This window comes from Falco cherrug, chromosome 12 (assembly GCF_023634085.1).
Source record: "Falco cherrug isolate bFalChe1 chromosome 12, bFalChe1.pri, whole genome shotgun sequence".
Classification (NCBI taxonomy): domain Eukaryota; kingdom Metazoa; phylum Chordata; class Aves; order Falconiformes; family Falconidae; genus Falco; species Falco cherrug.
In genome coordinates this window covers 31,808,104-31,826,061 of record NC_073708.1, presented here as the reverse complement: position 1 = coordinate 31,826,061, position 17,958 = coordinate 31,808,104, and the positions used below count along the sequence as shown (strand labels likewise).

Genomic DNA, 17,958 nt, shown 5'->3' with positions numbered 1-17,958 from the left:
CTGCATAGTTTTCCCTCTATTAAAAGAACAAGATTACAGCTTGTAAAATTTTTATTGCACTCACACAAAAATAAATGAATAATGTGTGATACAGTTCAAATACCTTACTAGTTCACAAAACAGGTTTATTCGATTTAAAATGGTAACTTGTACTTAAAATATTAAGATTTGGGGGGAAACAAACAAACAAAGTCAGTACTCTGAGGCACTACTTCCCATCCAGTCTTTAGTTATTATTTCCTTTTCATTTCAGCACATCTTTTGAAACTTTTAATACCTTGGGGGGGGAGGGGAGGGGGCAAAGCAGCTTTCATTCCTTTGCTGAAAAATAGATATGGCCATCTCCCAAGTCTTTAAAATTCACCACATTGTGAACCGACTCTTCAGAGTCATGCTACTGTGCCAACATACAAAGAACAATAAACCTCTGAAAGAATGTACACAGCGAAGGCAGTTTATATAGTAACAAGATAATTTCATAAACCTATATTGAAGAGAAAGGCTGTGATGTAACATTCTAGCAGTATATATCAGCTACCTGATATTTACTAACAAGGTTAAGCTACTATCTGTTTGTCTCAGCACTCTTCATAATTCACTTTTTAATGGATGAACAGGAAAAGTCAGCAGTGTATGGCACAGATCATTTTAGAAATAGGACAAGACAGCTTACGGCAGTATCTATTTCAAAACACGCTCCATCTTTCCATACGATCACATCAAAAGTCTATACTTAGCAGCTACGATACTTCAAATCTACTCATAAATCCTTTGAGGGGTAAATTTCTATTTCTAAATAAAACAGCCAATTTGAAAAACAAAGAATCCTGAGGAGGAGGTGTCACCGTCAACTGGTACCACGTATAGTGCATCACTTCTCATCTTCTTGGTATCTTATGCCTGTGCAGGAGAAGGCACATGGGAAGCTTCCTTCAGCGAGGAGTTAGGACTCCAACCCCATTTTGTTACAGCCTCTCACACTGCCACGAAATGGCAGCAAGAATGTACCAGATTTGACTCATATTAGGCGTAACTCGATACAGCAATGCAGAATTAACCAAAACTGTCCTTTAAAATCCCTTGCAAGTGACTCTTGCAGCAAGAGGATGACACCACAGCCAACTGCCACATACGACTCTCCAAATTAATAATGGATTTAGGATATTCATTCCCTGAGCTGTGAGGGTTCGGGGTGTGTCTGCAATTATCTAGATATAAGTCTGACACACATTATCCTTCTATCAATGTCATTTCTCTTAGTAGCCAACAGATTATCAGCAGCTTTGTGATATTCCAGGTGTCAAAGAAGAATTAAAACCACAACAATTGCACAAACAAAGGGACAAAAGATGGGATACGTGTTTCTGAGCCCTGCATATCAATTTAATATGTGCAGCTGACAATGATGCAAATGTCCTCGGGAGAGAGGCAGCAAGATCGCTGCCCAAACATACACACACCACCGTCAGCAAGATGGCAGGGAACAGAAGCAGTAGGATTCCCAGCCCAGGACACATGCCTCAGCAGGCAAAGCAACCCAATGAAACAATCCTCTGGTTGGGGAGAATTTTGGAAGCACCTGATATGGAAAAGGGCCCTAAACAAGCCAGATGGTACTTTTAGCTGGCAGCAGAAAGTAGGAGACAGCCAAAAACATTACAGCATTTCCCCAAGAGGCCAGCAAATCGATTTTTAACCATTTTTTTTTAAAGTGACGCGATGAATATAAAAATAATGTTTCTATGCATTTTTAAGTCACTAATTTTATGAATAATACACTTAAGAAGGCAACAACTGGAAGAGATGAGAAAGCAATGGATTTTGACTTTCCCAGGGTGGTTGTATATTTGACATCGGGTTTCTATTCAGTCACTGACACTGTTTACTCTGAATTAAGTGCCAGGTTTTGTTCAGGGTTTTTCACATAACATTATAAAGAGAAAAATCCTGCAAAAGTAGAGAAATGATACTGTAAAATCACAATAGCACAACAGTTCACTGGACATGGCTGAAATGTTGTTTGTAAGACTGCTTTGCCCTCTTAAAACCTGTCCCCCCAAATTATTGGGTTTCTAGATGGTAATGTATTAATAAAGGGCAAACAATTTATTTAATACTTACAAGTTCCCATTTGGCTAGGGATTTGCATAAGAAATACAGCTGATTTGAAGATCTTTTAATTTTTAAAATCTCCAAATGGCCAGAATTTGCAATTCCGCCTGTATGACAGGACTATTTTCAGGAATCAATTTGATGTCAGATGTTGAACCTTTACTTTGACTGTCAGAAGCAGCTCCTTGCACAGCACATTTAGATTAGGCGTGGCCGAGTGCTTTTCACTCAAGGAATGGAAAAGCGATGTAGGTTGCAAGGACTGAAAGGGCAGAGTGAGGCAGAGGAGTCATGGAGCAAGCGGGAATGACCATTACCCTTTGCTTCAAAGATGCACCTCACACCTAGGACTGGCCAAGTTCAGAGGAAGAGTCAGGATGATGCTTTACTTTCATGTGCCATTACTTCGGTTAACAGTAAAGGCAAGCCCTAAGACAGGGTTAAATCTGGACTACATCCAAAGTGCTTTCTCCTGTTCGGAGCAAGGTAGTGCATTAGCTTACTGCATCACAGATAATACTCCTGGAGACAAATGTGGGCTGCTGTAATAAAACGGGATGTTACACTAAGTACAAAGAAAGATAATCTATACATTTGTATTTTCCAAAACTCATTGATTATAAATCCTTACTTTACAAAAAAAAAAAAAAAAAGTATTTCCTTTATATAGGTGGAATATAGGTGGAACTTAAGACTTTGCCTCCAGCCCTTGCTGATATTAAATGGTCCCATTCTTTTCAAGAGTACTGCTCTTGGACACGAAGACTGCAGGTACCTTCTCACTTTGCTGGCTTTTGGGGGTTCAAAGATCTGCACACAAATCCTAGCAAGGCAAATGAAGACTGCATAAACCAATAAAAGAGCCTATAATTTTTCAGCTAATTTTAGCAGCAGGATCTCTTATGTTACACTTTTTGGTGTATATCACACTAAAAATACCAGCAACCATTGACATAAGACAATAGCAGAAAGGAGGATCTCACTAGGACTGCAGGCTGTGCAAGAGTGGTGTGGGAAAGCAGAGGTGGAGAATGCTATGGATTACCTGCTCTCCCCTGAGCAAGACAGCAGTGAAATCAGAACTGTAGCCAGTATACACACTAGATGAAGATACTGCATAAATTTTAAGTTTTTGTGGAGCTGGAAAATGAAAGAATATTAAAAAGTACTTAATAGTAGCCCCTTACATAGGCTGTAGTGTCCTTACTACAGTCACTCCAGCGGGGCTCAGCCATACAGGGTAGCACTGCATTCATGTCATGAGCTCTGGAGTTACGGGTCAAGGTTACAGACTACCCACTCTGGGTGAACAACACAGCTGCTATCCCAGCACATATACATTCCTGGAGGTATAGGATGGCTCTGCAGCCACTCAGCCAAATTGTTACCTGAGCTAACAGGCTGCTAGACAGATTTCTCTGCTTTCCTATGCTCACTGACTGCTGTGGTCAAAGTGTTGGGGCAGCACTTAACTTGAAAGAAAGTAAAGAAAGTAACCAGGGAATGATTTATTCACTGCTTCAGGCAGTAAAAAAACCACTAAGGAGCATCAAGCAAAATGATCAGGCAACAGACAGAAGAAGTGGTTCTTCCTTACACAGCACCCAGTAAAACTGGAAGTCACTGCCACAGGATGTTGTGGAGGCCAAAATAAAGAACGGGTTAAAAACATCCGAGCACATCTCCAAAAGAAAAGTCCACTGAAGGTTGTCAAACACAGAGATGTGAACAGAGCCTCTGGCTCATGAAATCAAGCTCCTTGCTGCCAAAATCTGTGAGGCTGTACTCTGAAAAGCATCACTGGATGCATGTCCTGCTGTCGTATGCTTTCCTTAAGTGTCCGCTACCAGCTCTTGTCAGAGACAGCATACTGGATTAGGTGAGTGTTCAGTCTCACTGAGAAAAGCCATTTTTTCTTCTCTGTGGGCAGATCCACAGTTTTTGTAGGCTGGAATGTGCTGTAACTGGCAGATGAGAAACAGGAAAATTGCAGTAGGTATCCAGCTCTAATGAAATTAAGATCTCAGATTGCTCCTCACTGTGCAGAACCGGAGGAACATCTAGAGTCAGCGTGGCAGAGACAGTGTGAGAAAGGAAACAGAAAAAAGAGATGTAATATAGTCTGCTTCCTGTTCCCAGTCCTGTACCATCTTCTCTCTGTCCCCTAACACCTCTCATTGCATATTTTAAGTTTGGGTGAAAATGTTTCCATTAAAATAAAGCCCGTTTTCTCCTCTAAAGCAAAGATCAAAATATGTGCATGGAGTACAGTAGCCGCACTGTGTGCTACGCAGTAGAGTGATGGTTGTACTGGGAATGTTAATAAACAGTGCCGAGAGCAGAACTTCTGCATAAAAAAGGGTGTATGTTACATCTCTCCCCCTCTCCCCTGTCTCATGCAATATTTACACAGCTGTGCTTTGTAAAATGTGTAGGGGAGTTTTTTATTATTATTTTTTGGTAATTTATTTACCTAAGATAGCCCAGCATCTGTTTTGTGGTGAGCTTCTTTCACAAAGTTTCACAGTTGCCTTGACTGATGCAAAAGGAGGTCATGGTCCTTACTCGGTGATCTTAAAACCATTTGTTTCAACCACTTAGCCATTCTATTTGGCTAATTTGTGTTCTGTTCTGTGTTTTTGGTTTGTTCTCTACTTGGAAATGTGCATCCCTTGGGGAACTGATCTGGCTAGGTGAGTATTCTAGTTATCTGTTTTATAAAATGCAGAAGTGCACAGGAATTTGCAATAATATGCATCATTTACTGGCTCTCAATATGTACTGTATATTGGCTCTGAAGACTACTAATATTTTCCAGCTGCCTCCAAAAGAAAAAGTTCAATGCAGTCTTTGCAGTGGGTGCTTTCCCATGACTGCCTACACAGGTGATGAAGACTTTTCCTGTGTCCTGAAGAATTAATAAGCCTGAACGTTTCTGTACCAGCAGCATACCGCAGGAGATAAAATATTGCTTCTGCTTCCCAAACACATTAGAAAAAGCAAGTCTGCTGATCTCAACTGCTAAGACAGCACATGAAAGGAATGTAGTCCATTTCCTAACCAAGATCTAATCTATAGAAGAGTTTATAGATCCAAGTCAACATCCTGAATTGGCCTCAGAAGCAAACAAGAAAACTAGTTCAACTTTTGGAAGACAGGTACAATACTTTCAATGTGTTTAATTCCATTTTGCAATTAAATAGTCCCAAGCCGCACTATCAGATGATCTTCAAGCATAACTGCATCAGAGGAGACCCGTCTGGAGCTCACAAAGATTCAGGTTTGACAGACTCCAAATCAGTAAGAAATGCACAGCCATACTGAAACAGAGGTGCTTCTGTCTTTCGGAGCTCACCTCTGGAAAGACGTAGAAAGTGTCTGCTTTTATCCCAATACCAAGGAAGCTTATAGTTTTCACTTTGTGTCAAAAGTGAAGCACTAACTGTATCACTGTCTCTGCTTTGTGTGTGGATGTTGAACAGAATGGGTGGCAGAACACAGCTCACCCAGCAATGATGTCTGAGGAATGTTTGGTCCAAGGACTACCAATACAGCACTCCCATCACAGGCATCCCATTGTCATCAGGAAGCATTGTTCCAATCTTTGTCAAGGAATAGTTTTCCATGCGCTAAATCTTTCCTATCAGTCTGAAAAATTATTCAGATGATGCTAACTGTCTGTGGAGACAGAAGTAGCTCAAGTGATCTTGTGGTTGTCACAGCACACAAAGATCTGCTTTTAACTTGGGTCATTAAAATCAGTGAAAATAGTATGTGTGGATAATGCTAGCACCAGGCCAGTCGAAAACACAGCTTTAATTTGATAGCTGAAGGGAAACACTTTCTGCATTTTTTAACTCAGAACTCCTACAGATCCATACTCATTTTTAAATGATGCATTTCCTGACATCTGGAATCAGATGCAAGAAGCAGAGCCACAACATTGACTTGACTGACTTCTCCAGGACTGTACTGAAGGGATGTTTTCCTCTGGGGATTACAGCAAAGCAGAGGCATGTGCTCTAACACTTGCATGGGATTATTAATTTTATTAAAAATGGAAAGTACAGTTTAGGTTGAATCTCAGGGCCAAGTTTGTTGTGTTGTCCGGTATCTGGGAAAAAAGGAGCCTTTGAGGGATGTGAAAACATCTAGGACTTTTCAATCTGAACTGACTTTTCCATCAGTAGTTCTTTCCCCACCTCTAACTTCCTTCCACGACTTTGAGGCAGAAATGCCAGCAGCGTGGCATGTTGTAACAGGTCTCATGAATTGCCAAAGAAAAGCTGAGCTATTGATCCAGCGGTAATTTGCTGTCAAAATGACTATGTCTGTTATAGCAAATGAGTAGTGTTAATCATTTGACTGGATGAATGCTACTGCAAAAGACTGACAATGCTCAAAGCACCACTATTGACCTGCTGCATTTTTCCTGGCTCACATTAAGTTCTTGATTTTTGCTGGCCTTGACCAATTAGAGTTTAAGTTATCCATTAAGGTGCAGTTCCAGAAAAATTTCTCTGTAAAATAAACAACTTATATTGGTGAGTAACTCATCAACTACGCTGCAGTCTGATTCTGGTTGCCTGGCAGAGAAACACACACATTTTGTGCAGTATCTGATAAAAGATCTATAATGTGCTAACACAAACCTATCATGTAGCACCTGTGACTAACAGATTGTGATATCAAAGTCTTGATGCCTAAGTGCTCCTGTAAATGCATTAAACTTTTAGCGGCAGGAACTGTAGACTGCCAGTGACAAGGAGCTGATATGGTATTTCAGTACAAGTTGCTAAGTGTTATTGCTCTTACAAGAAAAGAAAAATCTTATGTTCTTGAAAACCACTGGGCAGCTTGTGTTTTGATGGGATACTGTAATGCAGAGAGCAGGGATAAGGGAACACATGCAGTCTACGAAAGCAAAAAGACATTAAGAAAATATCTGTATTGTACAGTAGCTGGAGTTCCTTGGAGTATGCTCCCATCGTACGTTTGATTTCGGGCACCTACCCGTTCACTTGAAACCAACTTTTTCAGCGGCAGCATGCACTTGGGGCCATGTTTTAATTCCATGTACCAGTAACAGAAGCATGAAAGGTTGCACAGGCCCGAGCACACTCTGCTTCTTGGCTGTGGCAGAACAAGGATCTTGGAAGACGCTGTAAGAGTGGGGAGAAATGCAGGGAGCTGTGTATAAAGCCTTGGAGATAAGATGAAGCACAGGTCTGAACGACAACAGGGAAAGGGGGTGAACAGGAGCAAGAGTCCTAGTCACTGTATACAGTCTAACAAAGCTCAGAAGTTCTGCAGAGAAAATGAACACTGGAAGTTTGCATGAACCTGGGAGGCAACAGGTTCTGTCTCGCCATACTGTTCATGGCATCTCTTCAGCCTAACAGCACAAATTAGCCTGATGAAATTCTCTCTGCTGTAAACCAATATGTTCTGGCCACCAGAGAAACATGATCTGTTTCTGACCTCCCATTGGAAGAGCCAAACTATGCCGTGGGCTGGAGCTTTGTCTGGTTGTGAAATGTTCCCACCGTCTTAAGATATTAAGTTCAATGGAGGAAAAAATGGCACTGGTGCCTGCTGATAGATGTGTCAAGGTATGTGATGAAGCTGCCGCACAAGGCAGGTACAATCTTAACAGCTATGTGAGTGTGCTGTCTGACTTTTCTGTACACACTGCAAATCAGAGGGCAAGACAATGTCACATCTGGGAAATACTGAGTAAATATAATTGGCAGGGATCCTGGATGTAGACCTTTTCTGGTCTAAGGAAAAGAGACATTTCCTTGGTTTTGCCTTTCTTAAATAGGTCTATGAGTATCCAAACAGTGTAGCTTAAGGAAATTAATAAAGATCATGAAATTCCTGTGTCTAGTTACAATCCAGTGAAAACTGCCCACTACAGCAAGTTGCTGAAATGTAATGCCAGAGAATTACTTGATACTGAATATTCCAGGTCTGAAGTTGAATGTTTTCCCAGTAAAAAAGGGGGTTATTTCTCTATTCCTTATTTTGTATAATACATGGTTCTCATGTTTTTCATCATATTTTCTGCAGTCAGTCCCTTGAATCATTGGCAGTAATGTAGCACAATCATTGGAAGCTCCTCTAAGCTCTGAGTTAGTGTGTGGCATCAAGTCTTTTGATGAGCCCATAGAGCTTTTGCCTGAGGACGGATCAGATGCACTCTGCATCACTGATGCTGGGACACACTATACATATTTTATCTTCTAGGTAGTGCCAGGCAACAACTGTGTTTAGGGCATTAAGAATACATAAAGAACACAATCTAGGACCTCCCTTATACCACTTTCTCTTGCATTTCCAAGATATAATTCCAAACAGACTTTGAAAACAAACTGTTGCGGTCATCTATGCCTGAATGAGTCTTTCTTAGTAAATATGGAGAACAAGTTTTCTTGCATGCTGAGAATCTGATGAGAAGAAAGCCCGTGCCAGTTTTAAGAAAAGGGTTATTGAAACAAGAATTTGGACTGGTTGCCTGTATGTGGTTGTTCCTTAACCAGCAATGGGGAGAGACATGGTACCATTAAGTTAGAGGTCACTGTCACTGTCACTGCAAGGGAAATACTCCAAAATAAGATCTCAGCTCCTCAGCTGCATAGAAATTGCTCAGAAACTATTTTCAGACAGTCCCATAGCTGGTGGCATGAGAATGAGCAGCACTACCCTGAGTGGTGTAGTGAGCAATCATGAGACTGACTTTAATAGCATCTTTACTACCGAAGACGTGTCCAGCAGTCTAACAGTGAGCTCTCTAGCTTACTGCAGGTTCATATAATATTATCAACTTCATAAGCCCCTGGAACTGTAAATATGTCTTTCAGTCATGCAGTGCAAGTGGTATTACTAATTCCTTAAGGTTTCTGCACTGGAAGTCTCATTTGGTTCCCAGGGTTTTCAAGGTGAAGACACACAAAAGCCCAGCACAGCATGACCAGCAGCAGAACAGCTGGGGCAGAACTGGGGCAAGGGACAGTGGACGACCATGGCATGAAAAGCCCTGTCCATCTTTCAGGGGAAGAAGGACCACAGAGCTCCACCCCTTTTGCAGACGAGTACAGTGCTGTAAGTTGGTCAAGACCACAACTGAAGCAGAGCTAACTGCCCCTTCAGATATCTTATGAAGCACAAGGAGTAACTTTCCTGGGATTAATGTCCTCTAGGGACCAAACTCACTTGTGGAAATACAAGTACCAGGAAGATCTAGGTAAAGAAACTAATAGGATACCCTGAATTTGCACCTTAAACATTTCTTCCATGCCACGCTGTAGGTTTACAATGGAAGTAGAATTGGCAAATACCCTCCGTATGCTACACTGCAAAATGACTGACAAGGCACAATGTGAACATTACTCCTGGACTGACTCATTAAAAAATGCGTAAGTGGAATACTGATATACAATAACTCAATCTTCTCTTATTATGGAATTAAAAGAACTTATACCTGTAATTATGGCTTACCCTTATTACAAGCAGAGCTGCTACAGGACCGAACACAGGCCAGCGTTGCACATGAGTTCAAAGCCAGTGTGATGTTGCCTTATTTTCTTGCTAACATCATCTTTATCCTCTCTTGCCCTTCTTCTCAGTTAACAAGAGTTATGTACTGAAAGTGCTGAGATAAAGTAATGGTAAGGAGGATACCGCAAAAGGTATTTGAAAAGCAGACGTAATTTACTACATGTCTGCTTTGTTTTACTTCCTGAGCCTTCCTGTTGTGAAAGGAAATTCATCTTTTCTGGCAGACTCCAGCCTTTTTAGGCCCAAGAGCTCCCCAGGAGCTTTCGAGTGCAGGTAAATGGATGTGAGACTCAAGGAGTACAGTACAAGGAACATGGAATTAATGTTGGCTTTTGCTTTGGCTGTCACATCTGACGTATAAGGAGAGTGCTACATCCTTGCTTGCAAGAAGTATCTAGATGTAAAAAACACAAGGCTGAGTCCTCTGCTCATTACTATGAGTCTGAAACACCATGAATGGAAAGGTCATGTTGCTGGTGGGTATAGGATATATGGATCTAGACCCAGCCAAGGGTATATATAGGAAGCAGGTAGGGCCTACACCTAGCAAAGCCTCCACATGAGACAGGTGTCAGGGCGCTCTTAGATGCCGCAGGGACCCATGATGTAAAAGCGCAGAGGAAGGACTGTGGATGGACAATAGGTGCAGCCGGTGTTCTGCACGCAGCGGAGACCCCGAGAGTCAGCAAGGGGAAGCATCCACTGCCTAATCTAAATAGCACACAGAGTGGTTTTGTCCTCTTCTGTTCTCCTGCCAGTTTGCACATATGTTCTGAGTACACAGCCTGCCCTCCAAAGACCACTTACAGGGGCAATCACAGGGAAGCAAAGCAGGAAGAAAGTATCCAAAAAGGGAATTTGTTCAAGAGAAAAAAATGGAGACAGATGTAGAGACTAGTCACGGCTGGCGGTAAATAACCCTCTGCCTGGAGTGCTCTCTTTCTCTAAGAGGAGTTCACATATTCCATTTCATATTTCCTTTCTAGGAAGTCAAATCTTTGTTTTCTTGGCTTTTTCTTTTTTTTTTTTCTTTTCCCAATATATTTTTTTCTCTTTCTGTATGGTCTAAAATTGTTTTCTTATTTTCCCTTTGTCTTCTGCGTTGTGCTCTCTTTCAAGTGCAACATTTCTCCTGTCTCCCACTCATGCAAACCTGATTTCCCTGCACTGTCCCAAGCAACAACTTTCGCTACAACCCTCTCATAGTCTCTATGCTATGAGCACTTCCGTCTCTACACGTGTATAAGCATACAGGTGCTTCACACCTGCTCCTGTGTTGAGTCCCCACTTTTTCTCATGTGCACACCTCAGAATTAAGCAAATGCAACACACAGAGACAGAATATTCATCCTCTCACTCCCATAAACCTGTCAAGACATATAGGCCAAGAAGCTATCTCTGCATAAATCTAAATCTCCTGCAAGGAAGCAGTCTACTCAAAGGCAATAAAGCCAAAGGATATATTATTATCTTTGGTGTGGATCCTACTGGGCTGGGAGGTTGGCTGCTGGCTCCTCTCTGAACTTTCCTTCCCAGCCAGAACATCTATCCCACAGACAAGTCTCAGCTTCCTTTTCTTGGTCTTATTTCCTCCTCCCATTGTTTGGACGGTAACCCAAAGGACAGGGTTTAATTATGGAGTTTGGAAACCTGGCTTACGCTACTCTGCCAGCACAGGATAAAACTTCAGCCTGCCTTCCGAACCAGCATCATTCTGCACTGTTCATACCTGCATTATCCCACGCAGCATAAAATGAACGACATGGAAGAAATGCCAAGTCAAACAAAAAGACGGTTTTAGTCTTTAAACTTCTACTTGTGAATTTCACTGAGAAAAAACCGAAACACTGAAGCTCAGAGATTACTGTATGTTAGAACTGCCATCATTTTGACTGTAGATTAAATAAAAGGCAAGGCCTACTCCTGGAAAGGAGAGACATTGGGAAGGATGGATCTGAAACAGGTCCAGACTTCAAAACTGCCCTCTCAGAGAGGAATGCTGCAGCAAGCCACTGAGTAATACGGGACATTAACATAATTTGTACAGCTTTCAGATGACCAATACATTTTCTAGGCAGATGCCTCATTGAAGACTCATAAACCATTTTACACTTCGGGAGATAAAGCACCCATAACAAACACAAAGGGCCAGACATCAATATCAGACCCACATGTGATTTCCGAGGTAAGGCAGGGCATTGTGCACAGACCACAGCAGGATGTGTCCCTCCGGGGGAGCACCTGGTGCCAGTGACATGCCACTGTTGCCCTGGAACGGAAGGACACCTCAGTACTGTTTTGTCCTTCACCATTGATAAGCTGTGGCCCTTTAGGTAATCTCTCTGCCAGACGTGCTCTTGTGGTGACCCTGTTTTACAGAGAAGCTGAGGCAATGAATTCAGAGGACAGGCTGCTGGAAAGCCATGGCAGAAGTATTGGGGTGGGGCTGCGTGGTTATAGCATAAAGTTCGTTTGAAAGCGCATCCCACGCAGGCAGGATAAAGCTCTTTCTTGATAGCCGTGACAGTGATAGATAGCTTTGTGAATCTGAGCTATATCTAGTTGGTACCTGGCTTGAGTCCCTGATGTTGCAAGGTGATTTTCTGTCATTTTACAGGCAAGACTAAGCAGAACCTGGGATTTTTTCTGTACTGAGTGAGGAAGGTCATGAGGAAGGAAGAACCTTCTCTTCTCTGACTTTTTCTTGCCTTTCTGAGCACCTCAGGAATTTTGACATGGGCAGTTATGCTTCTTCATAATGGGCACCCAGTAGTGCCAAGAGTGGTGGAGGTGCTTTGGAGGTGTAAGGCTTTAGGTACTTCTCTTGTCCAGCTCAGCAGCTGAGTGCCACCACCTAGTCAGGACTTGGATGAGCCAGAGGTAATGACCACATGTGGGGAAAACCACCAGAAGTGACAGCAAAATTAATAGCCAACCTCTGGCTGTTGCACAAATGCAGAACATTTGTCATCAACAGAGAATACCCCAAACTTTGGGAGGAGTCAGCCCCCAGTCTGACAATGATGTAGAAGCAGCGACCCAGTCAGCTTTTAGCCATCTGTGTCTGCAGAGGAGGTTGTGATCTCTTCCTTTCAATGGGCGCTGAGCTTTTGTTCGTGTTTTTGCTGCTCCATAAGCAGACTAGTTCAGTACAAGGTGAAGCTCTGCCTTACATCATCTGGAACCTGGAGCTGATGGAGGAAACAGCCTCTAGTGTCTACTGAGCAGGACACCTCACTGAAAACACCAGAGCCCTGGGGACAGCGGCAGCAAGGCAGTGACAGGGAGCCTGGCACTTGTCTGCCTGCAGGTCCACCCTCTCCTCCTGCCAAAGTGCCACATCTGCAGTCAATAAGGGCCCACAAGCTGGCTCCTCCTCATTAGAGGAGAGAGGGCAGCTGGCAGGGGATCCTCCAAGGGCTCCCAGGCACAGGAATCAGTTCCCTCCCAGTCTGGAATAGCCCAAATTTGGTGACTTTCTGGGCATGCTGTAAAGGACAGCTGTTTGACAGGGTCTCCAGAGAAAGCTGTGGGTATGTTTCCTACATGATGAGGGATATAGGTGGCTGGCCAAGTGCCCACAGAACTGATTTTAATGCCATTCAGGTTGAATTTAGTTTTCTGTGCTCTATAGTCCATTATACACAGTGCCCTGGATAAGCATATGTTGTTTCAAAACAAACCAAAACCATACTGTTTTAAATCCAAACAAACAAGAAAGAAAAAAAAAAATACATATTGCAAAAGGTGCTCAGGGTTGTTTAGAGGGACTTCTCAAACACTGGGAAGCTGAAGATGAAAGCACTACTTGCCTTTGTCTAACAAATAAGACCTGTTATTTTTACTGGCAATACTTGCTTATTTAGCTGTAAGCAAAACTGAGGCACTAACTTCACCTATGCATGTAGCACTCACCCAGAAAAATATTTCCAATAGTATTAAGCACGCAGATGATCTCAGGATAAGTGATCAATGGACAGTTAATTATGTACCATAACATAACCCAAAAGATGATCAACAAGAAAGATCACACACAAAAAATAACTCAGAAGAGGCAGAGCAGCTGCTACATTATGAAGCGTAATGCCCAGTAATTCTATTTTGATATGAAGCCTCCAATCACACTTCATAGTATTACAGATTAATAAAACAACTCCTGTAAGTCTCTTAAAAGTCATTACTAAGTGAGCTCAAGTGTTGTATAATGCTTGAAAAGTACTTCTACCTTATATAAGTTTAGGGTTATTTACTTAAACAGTATAACTGTAGAGCACAGCCCAGACAGGTACTGCTTTTTGATAAGTGATTATCACCGCTATCCCAGAACTGAATCTGGACATTTTGACAGAAAAGACCTCCTATCTTTTGCTGCATTATTTAAATACTTCAGATATTTGGCCAAAATACAGAAGTGACACACTACAGAAACATTCACAGCTGCAGGAGCGATAAAACCACTACAATACTTTCATTAGACTGATCTTTCCTCAGAAGAAATGACAAGATGTTTAGAATTGATCACATTTCTATACAGCATTCAGTGTATTAAGATAACAAAAAAGAACAACTGGAGAGCATGTTCTTGGGCTCCTGAAAGCCGTGGCTTACCTGGCTCCACTTCATGCCATCCACTTGACTGGCTGCCACTTCCTGGAGAGCGCCCTTGGCTTGTATAAAACGGCTCCTCACCAGGACTGTCCATCTCATCCTCCACAGACTTGAGACGTTTTGTAGAGCTGAGAAAGGAAACCCACATAATAAACACTGTATGTATGGAAAGGAACAAAGGTACTTCTGTTTGGGACGTATCTTGCCAGCCCTGCTGGAGACTAACTTGGTTATGGAAACTATAACAGATTTAGGGCCCCGAGAAGGGGAAGGTCTCAGTCCTGCACAGCCATCCTGCTCACCCAACCCCCCAGCACCACTTTTGTTTCTGATCTGCTTTGTTGCCAATGGCTAAACGTCAGTGAGATACACCAGAGGCCAGACTGAACCCCTGAACACACATGAGTTTAACTAGAAGATAATTTAACATTTAGGCTTTTACAGACCAAAAAGTAGGACATTTCCCAAAGCACACAGAAGTCAATAAAAAGGCAAGAATTTAATTTGTATTGGGTGATTTTTGCAACTTGAATGAATATGGTAATGACATACAAGACTTATTTTAACTGTCAGTTTTTTCCACAGATTATTCTGAAAGACAAATTGTTTATCAGTTCAAACACATTTTCCATCTTTTAACAGTAGCCGTTAAACTGACCCAGATATCAGCCTCATAAGCAGAAGCATAGACAAGTGAATGATGGAAGAATCCATTCTTGGTTCAAATGTTCACGTTACCCTACAAGTATAAGCGTTTTACTCTGCAACTGTATGCCACCAAGCACAAAAAGTCCCCAACAGTTCTCTCTCACCAGTGTCTGTACTAAAGGATTCCCTTGTTACCTATCACACCTCCCTCATCAAAGGCTCAGGAGACAGAAGAGCCCTTTCAGTGGTCTCTGGTGGCCACTGACTCAGACTCCAGTAGTTCTGCAGGGAGAGGATCCCAAAGCCAAAGACGCTCAGCTTGGCTCTATTTTCTATAATGAGTTGCACAGACTGCGTGGGGACGTTACTGAGAATTCCTCTAAGTACTTTTCCAAGGCTGGGTCAGCTCACTTTTTTCACCAAATCTGTGTTCTATTAAGACTTAAGGCATTCAAGAACAGGCTCCTCTATGTACAGGGAACATATTTAACAGACATAAAATATTCCACTGCAATTTCTATTGGTTTAAAACTTGCAGCCTCTCCACAGCTCCCCACCCAAAGGTCTGCACAGGTAGGAGCTGGCAGGTATGCAAAATCATTTTGTGAGAAACAGGAAGAATAAGTCTTGTGGTATGCGTGGAATGCAGGTTTGGCCATTCCTTACTTTAGAGAATTGTTATGTGTCAATAGGGGAAATTGTGTGCATACAATATAATTGCCACATGATAATTCTGCTGAGTCTGTGTATTTAAGGAATATTTTTTTTTTCTGACTGGGAACAGCCTAATGAGAGGAAAACAAACATATTACCAAGTTATTAACTACCCATGCTGTTTATAATTAGCTCCTTATCAGTGGTAGCTATTTGCAGAAGAATAGAAGAGCAACAACTGAGCTCTTAAGTAACGTTAATAACCTCACTTTTTTGCTTCTGGAGTCACAAGTAAAATCTACCTGAGAATGGTGGTAATGATAAGCACTGTAGGGTACGCAGTTTATACGCAAAAGAGAAAGAGCACAAAGTTTTTAATTGATATGCAATGGGAATTGTAGTCACTGAGCTCCATAATGTGCACACTAAGTGCAAGATGTAGAATGTTCTTCCAATCAATGCAAACTGTAAGAAGTTATTGCTAAGAGCCTCTCTTTAAACATTTTTTTAAAAATAAAAACAACAGCTATATTCCAACTATAGAGACTTTTTACATGGGTACTTGCTTACTGCAAAGCTGGTGGCACTGCAGACTGAGATAAAAATGTAAAAGAACCCTGTGCTGAAGTTAGACTTTCTTGTCATGTCTTTGAAATAAGTGATCTATTTTGGCTGTGGGGGGAAAAAAATCAATCTGGTTCCTTAATAGTGTTCAAGACTACTAGAGTGACTGGGCTTGTTTATAAATCTAATCTCATGGATGGTTAAAGTGAAAGGGAAAAAATAAAAAATATCCTTGTTTCGTATCTGGCATCTAAGCCAAAATCAAAATCAGACTGGGTAGTCATCTGCATTAACAATTCAGTTTTCCAAAGGCTGAGTCACAAATTTCTAAATGCTATATAAAAATGAGAATGCATTATAGGCTAAGGTCCTAAAACAATGTTAGTCTTACAGATAACACTTTCTAAGATAAAGAACGCATGTAAGTCTATCTTAAGACTTTCCTGCTAGGACAAAGTGGCAGATCTCAATATGCTCCAAATTCTCTTCTGCCACAAGTGAAACTCCAACAATTCCAGTGAAACTTCTCCTGATACGCCAAGATACAAGCCAGAAGTTATGCAAGTCAATGCAGCAGTTTTAATTTGAATCTTGTACGTATAAAAAGAAATTTAACAGCAATCCAATTGAACAATCAGCTCTGTGAATCTGAAAAAGCTCCATATCTTGAGGTCTCCAAACAGCTTGTCAAAGAATTTAATGGTTACTTTCCCAGATGAGTAAAGGTGCTGGCCTGGGTTTCCAAGTAACCTGGTAGATGGCAGCGATTAAATTACCTGGTAGAGGATGTGCTAGGTAAAGACCTCCTCATTGCTCCTGGGCTCATGCTGTAGTATGAAGAACTTTCCAAATCTGAGAGGGAGAAATTAGGGCCTGTTCCTGCAGCTATTGGTGCTGGGGAAACAAAAGAGATTGCAGTCAGTAAGTCATGTGAATAAGCATGAATTGCACTTCAAAATCATTTTCTTCTTCCTCATGAGTGTGTTTAGTTTCACAATGAGAACAGGTGGGACACGGAAAATAGGAAATGCTAATCGTAACTGGCATTGCAATCAAGAAGATGCAAAATTTAGCAAGAATATAATGTTCCATAACATAGACTCTTTCTTACATTCCTCTGAAGGTATTCTTTTTTTTAAAAAAAATTAAACAATTACGGCAAGATTTTCTTTCAGCACTGTTTTTCTATTAATACCATTCTAACATTTAATGAAACTTGTTGCTTTTGCTTTTAGGACAACATTGCATCTATCGGCATAGTTACAAATAGGCTGCATCATCCCTGTAGTGTGCTTGGCATAATCTATAAGCAGTATAGGCAGGAAAACACACACCTCAGGACCTTTGGTATATACGTGATGTACATCCACAATCACAGAGGTTACAAATGCTCCTTGCAGAAAGCACAAAAGCAGATGAGAAACCTGAGTTCTTTTCTGCCCATGAACATCTGAGTCTTCCTTTGGCCTCTCCTCCAGCTAAACCAGAGCTACAGACATATGACCCTCAAAAACTTCTATCCAGCGGTTAGCTTCCACTGTTCATCTCTCACTGCCTTATGCAGCATCTAAGTTTTATTGTAAGGGATATGAATAACTTTAAATTCCCTGCCTTAGAGCCTTGGTTTTACATTAAAATATAATGAATTCCTACACACCCTGAAGTTTGCAGGCATAAACCTATGAACTTCATGTGCTGTATTCTTCTGGGAACAGAAAAAGAACAGAGCAGTTTGATGTTAAAGGCAACAGATTATGCATTTCACAAAGAAATGCCACTATATAGCAAATGATACCACATCCACTGTTGCTG

At 41.5% G+C, this 17,958-nt stretch overlaps 1 protein-coding gene across 18 annotated transcripts in view; it reads right to left on the bottom strand.

Moving 5' to 3' along the window:
- The window catches only part of NFIA (nuclear factor I A), a 359,870-nt gene that overhangs the window by 64,885 nt on the left and 277,027 nt on the right, over positions 1–17,958 (bottom strand). For all 18 annotated transcript variants that reach the window (XM_027806993.2, XM_027806996.2, XM_055725262.1 and 15 more), the window contains 2 exons: positions 16,923–17,040; positions 14,281–14,408 (listed from right to left, as the gene is read on the bottom strand). In XM_027806993.2, the coding sequence (XP_027662794.2) occupies positions 14,281–14,408; positions 16,923–17,040 (246 nt within the window). The remainder of the gene's footprint in view (positions 1–14,280; positions 14,409–16,922; positions 17,041–17,958) is intronic.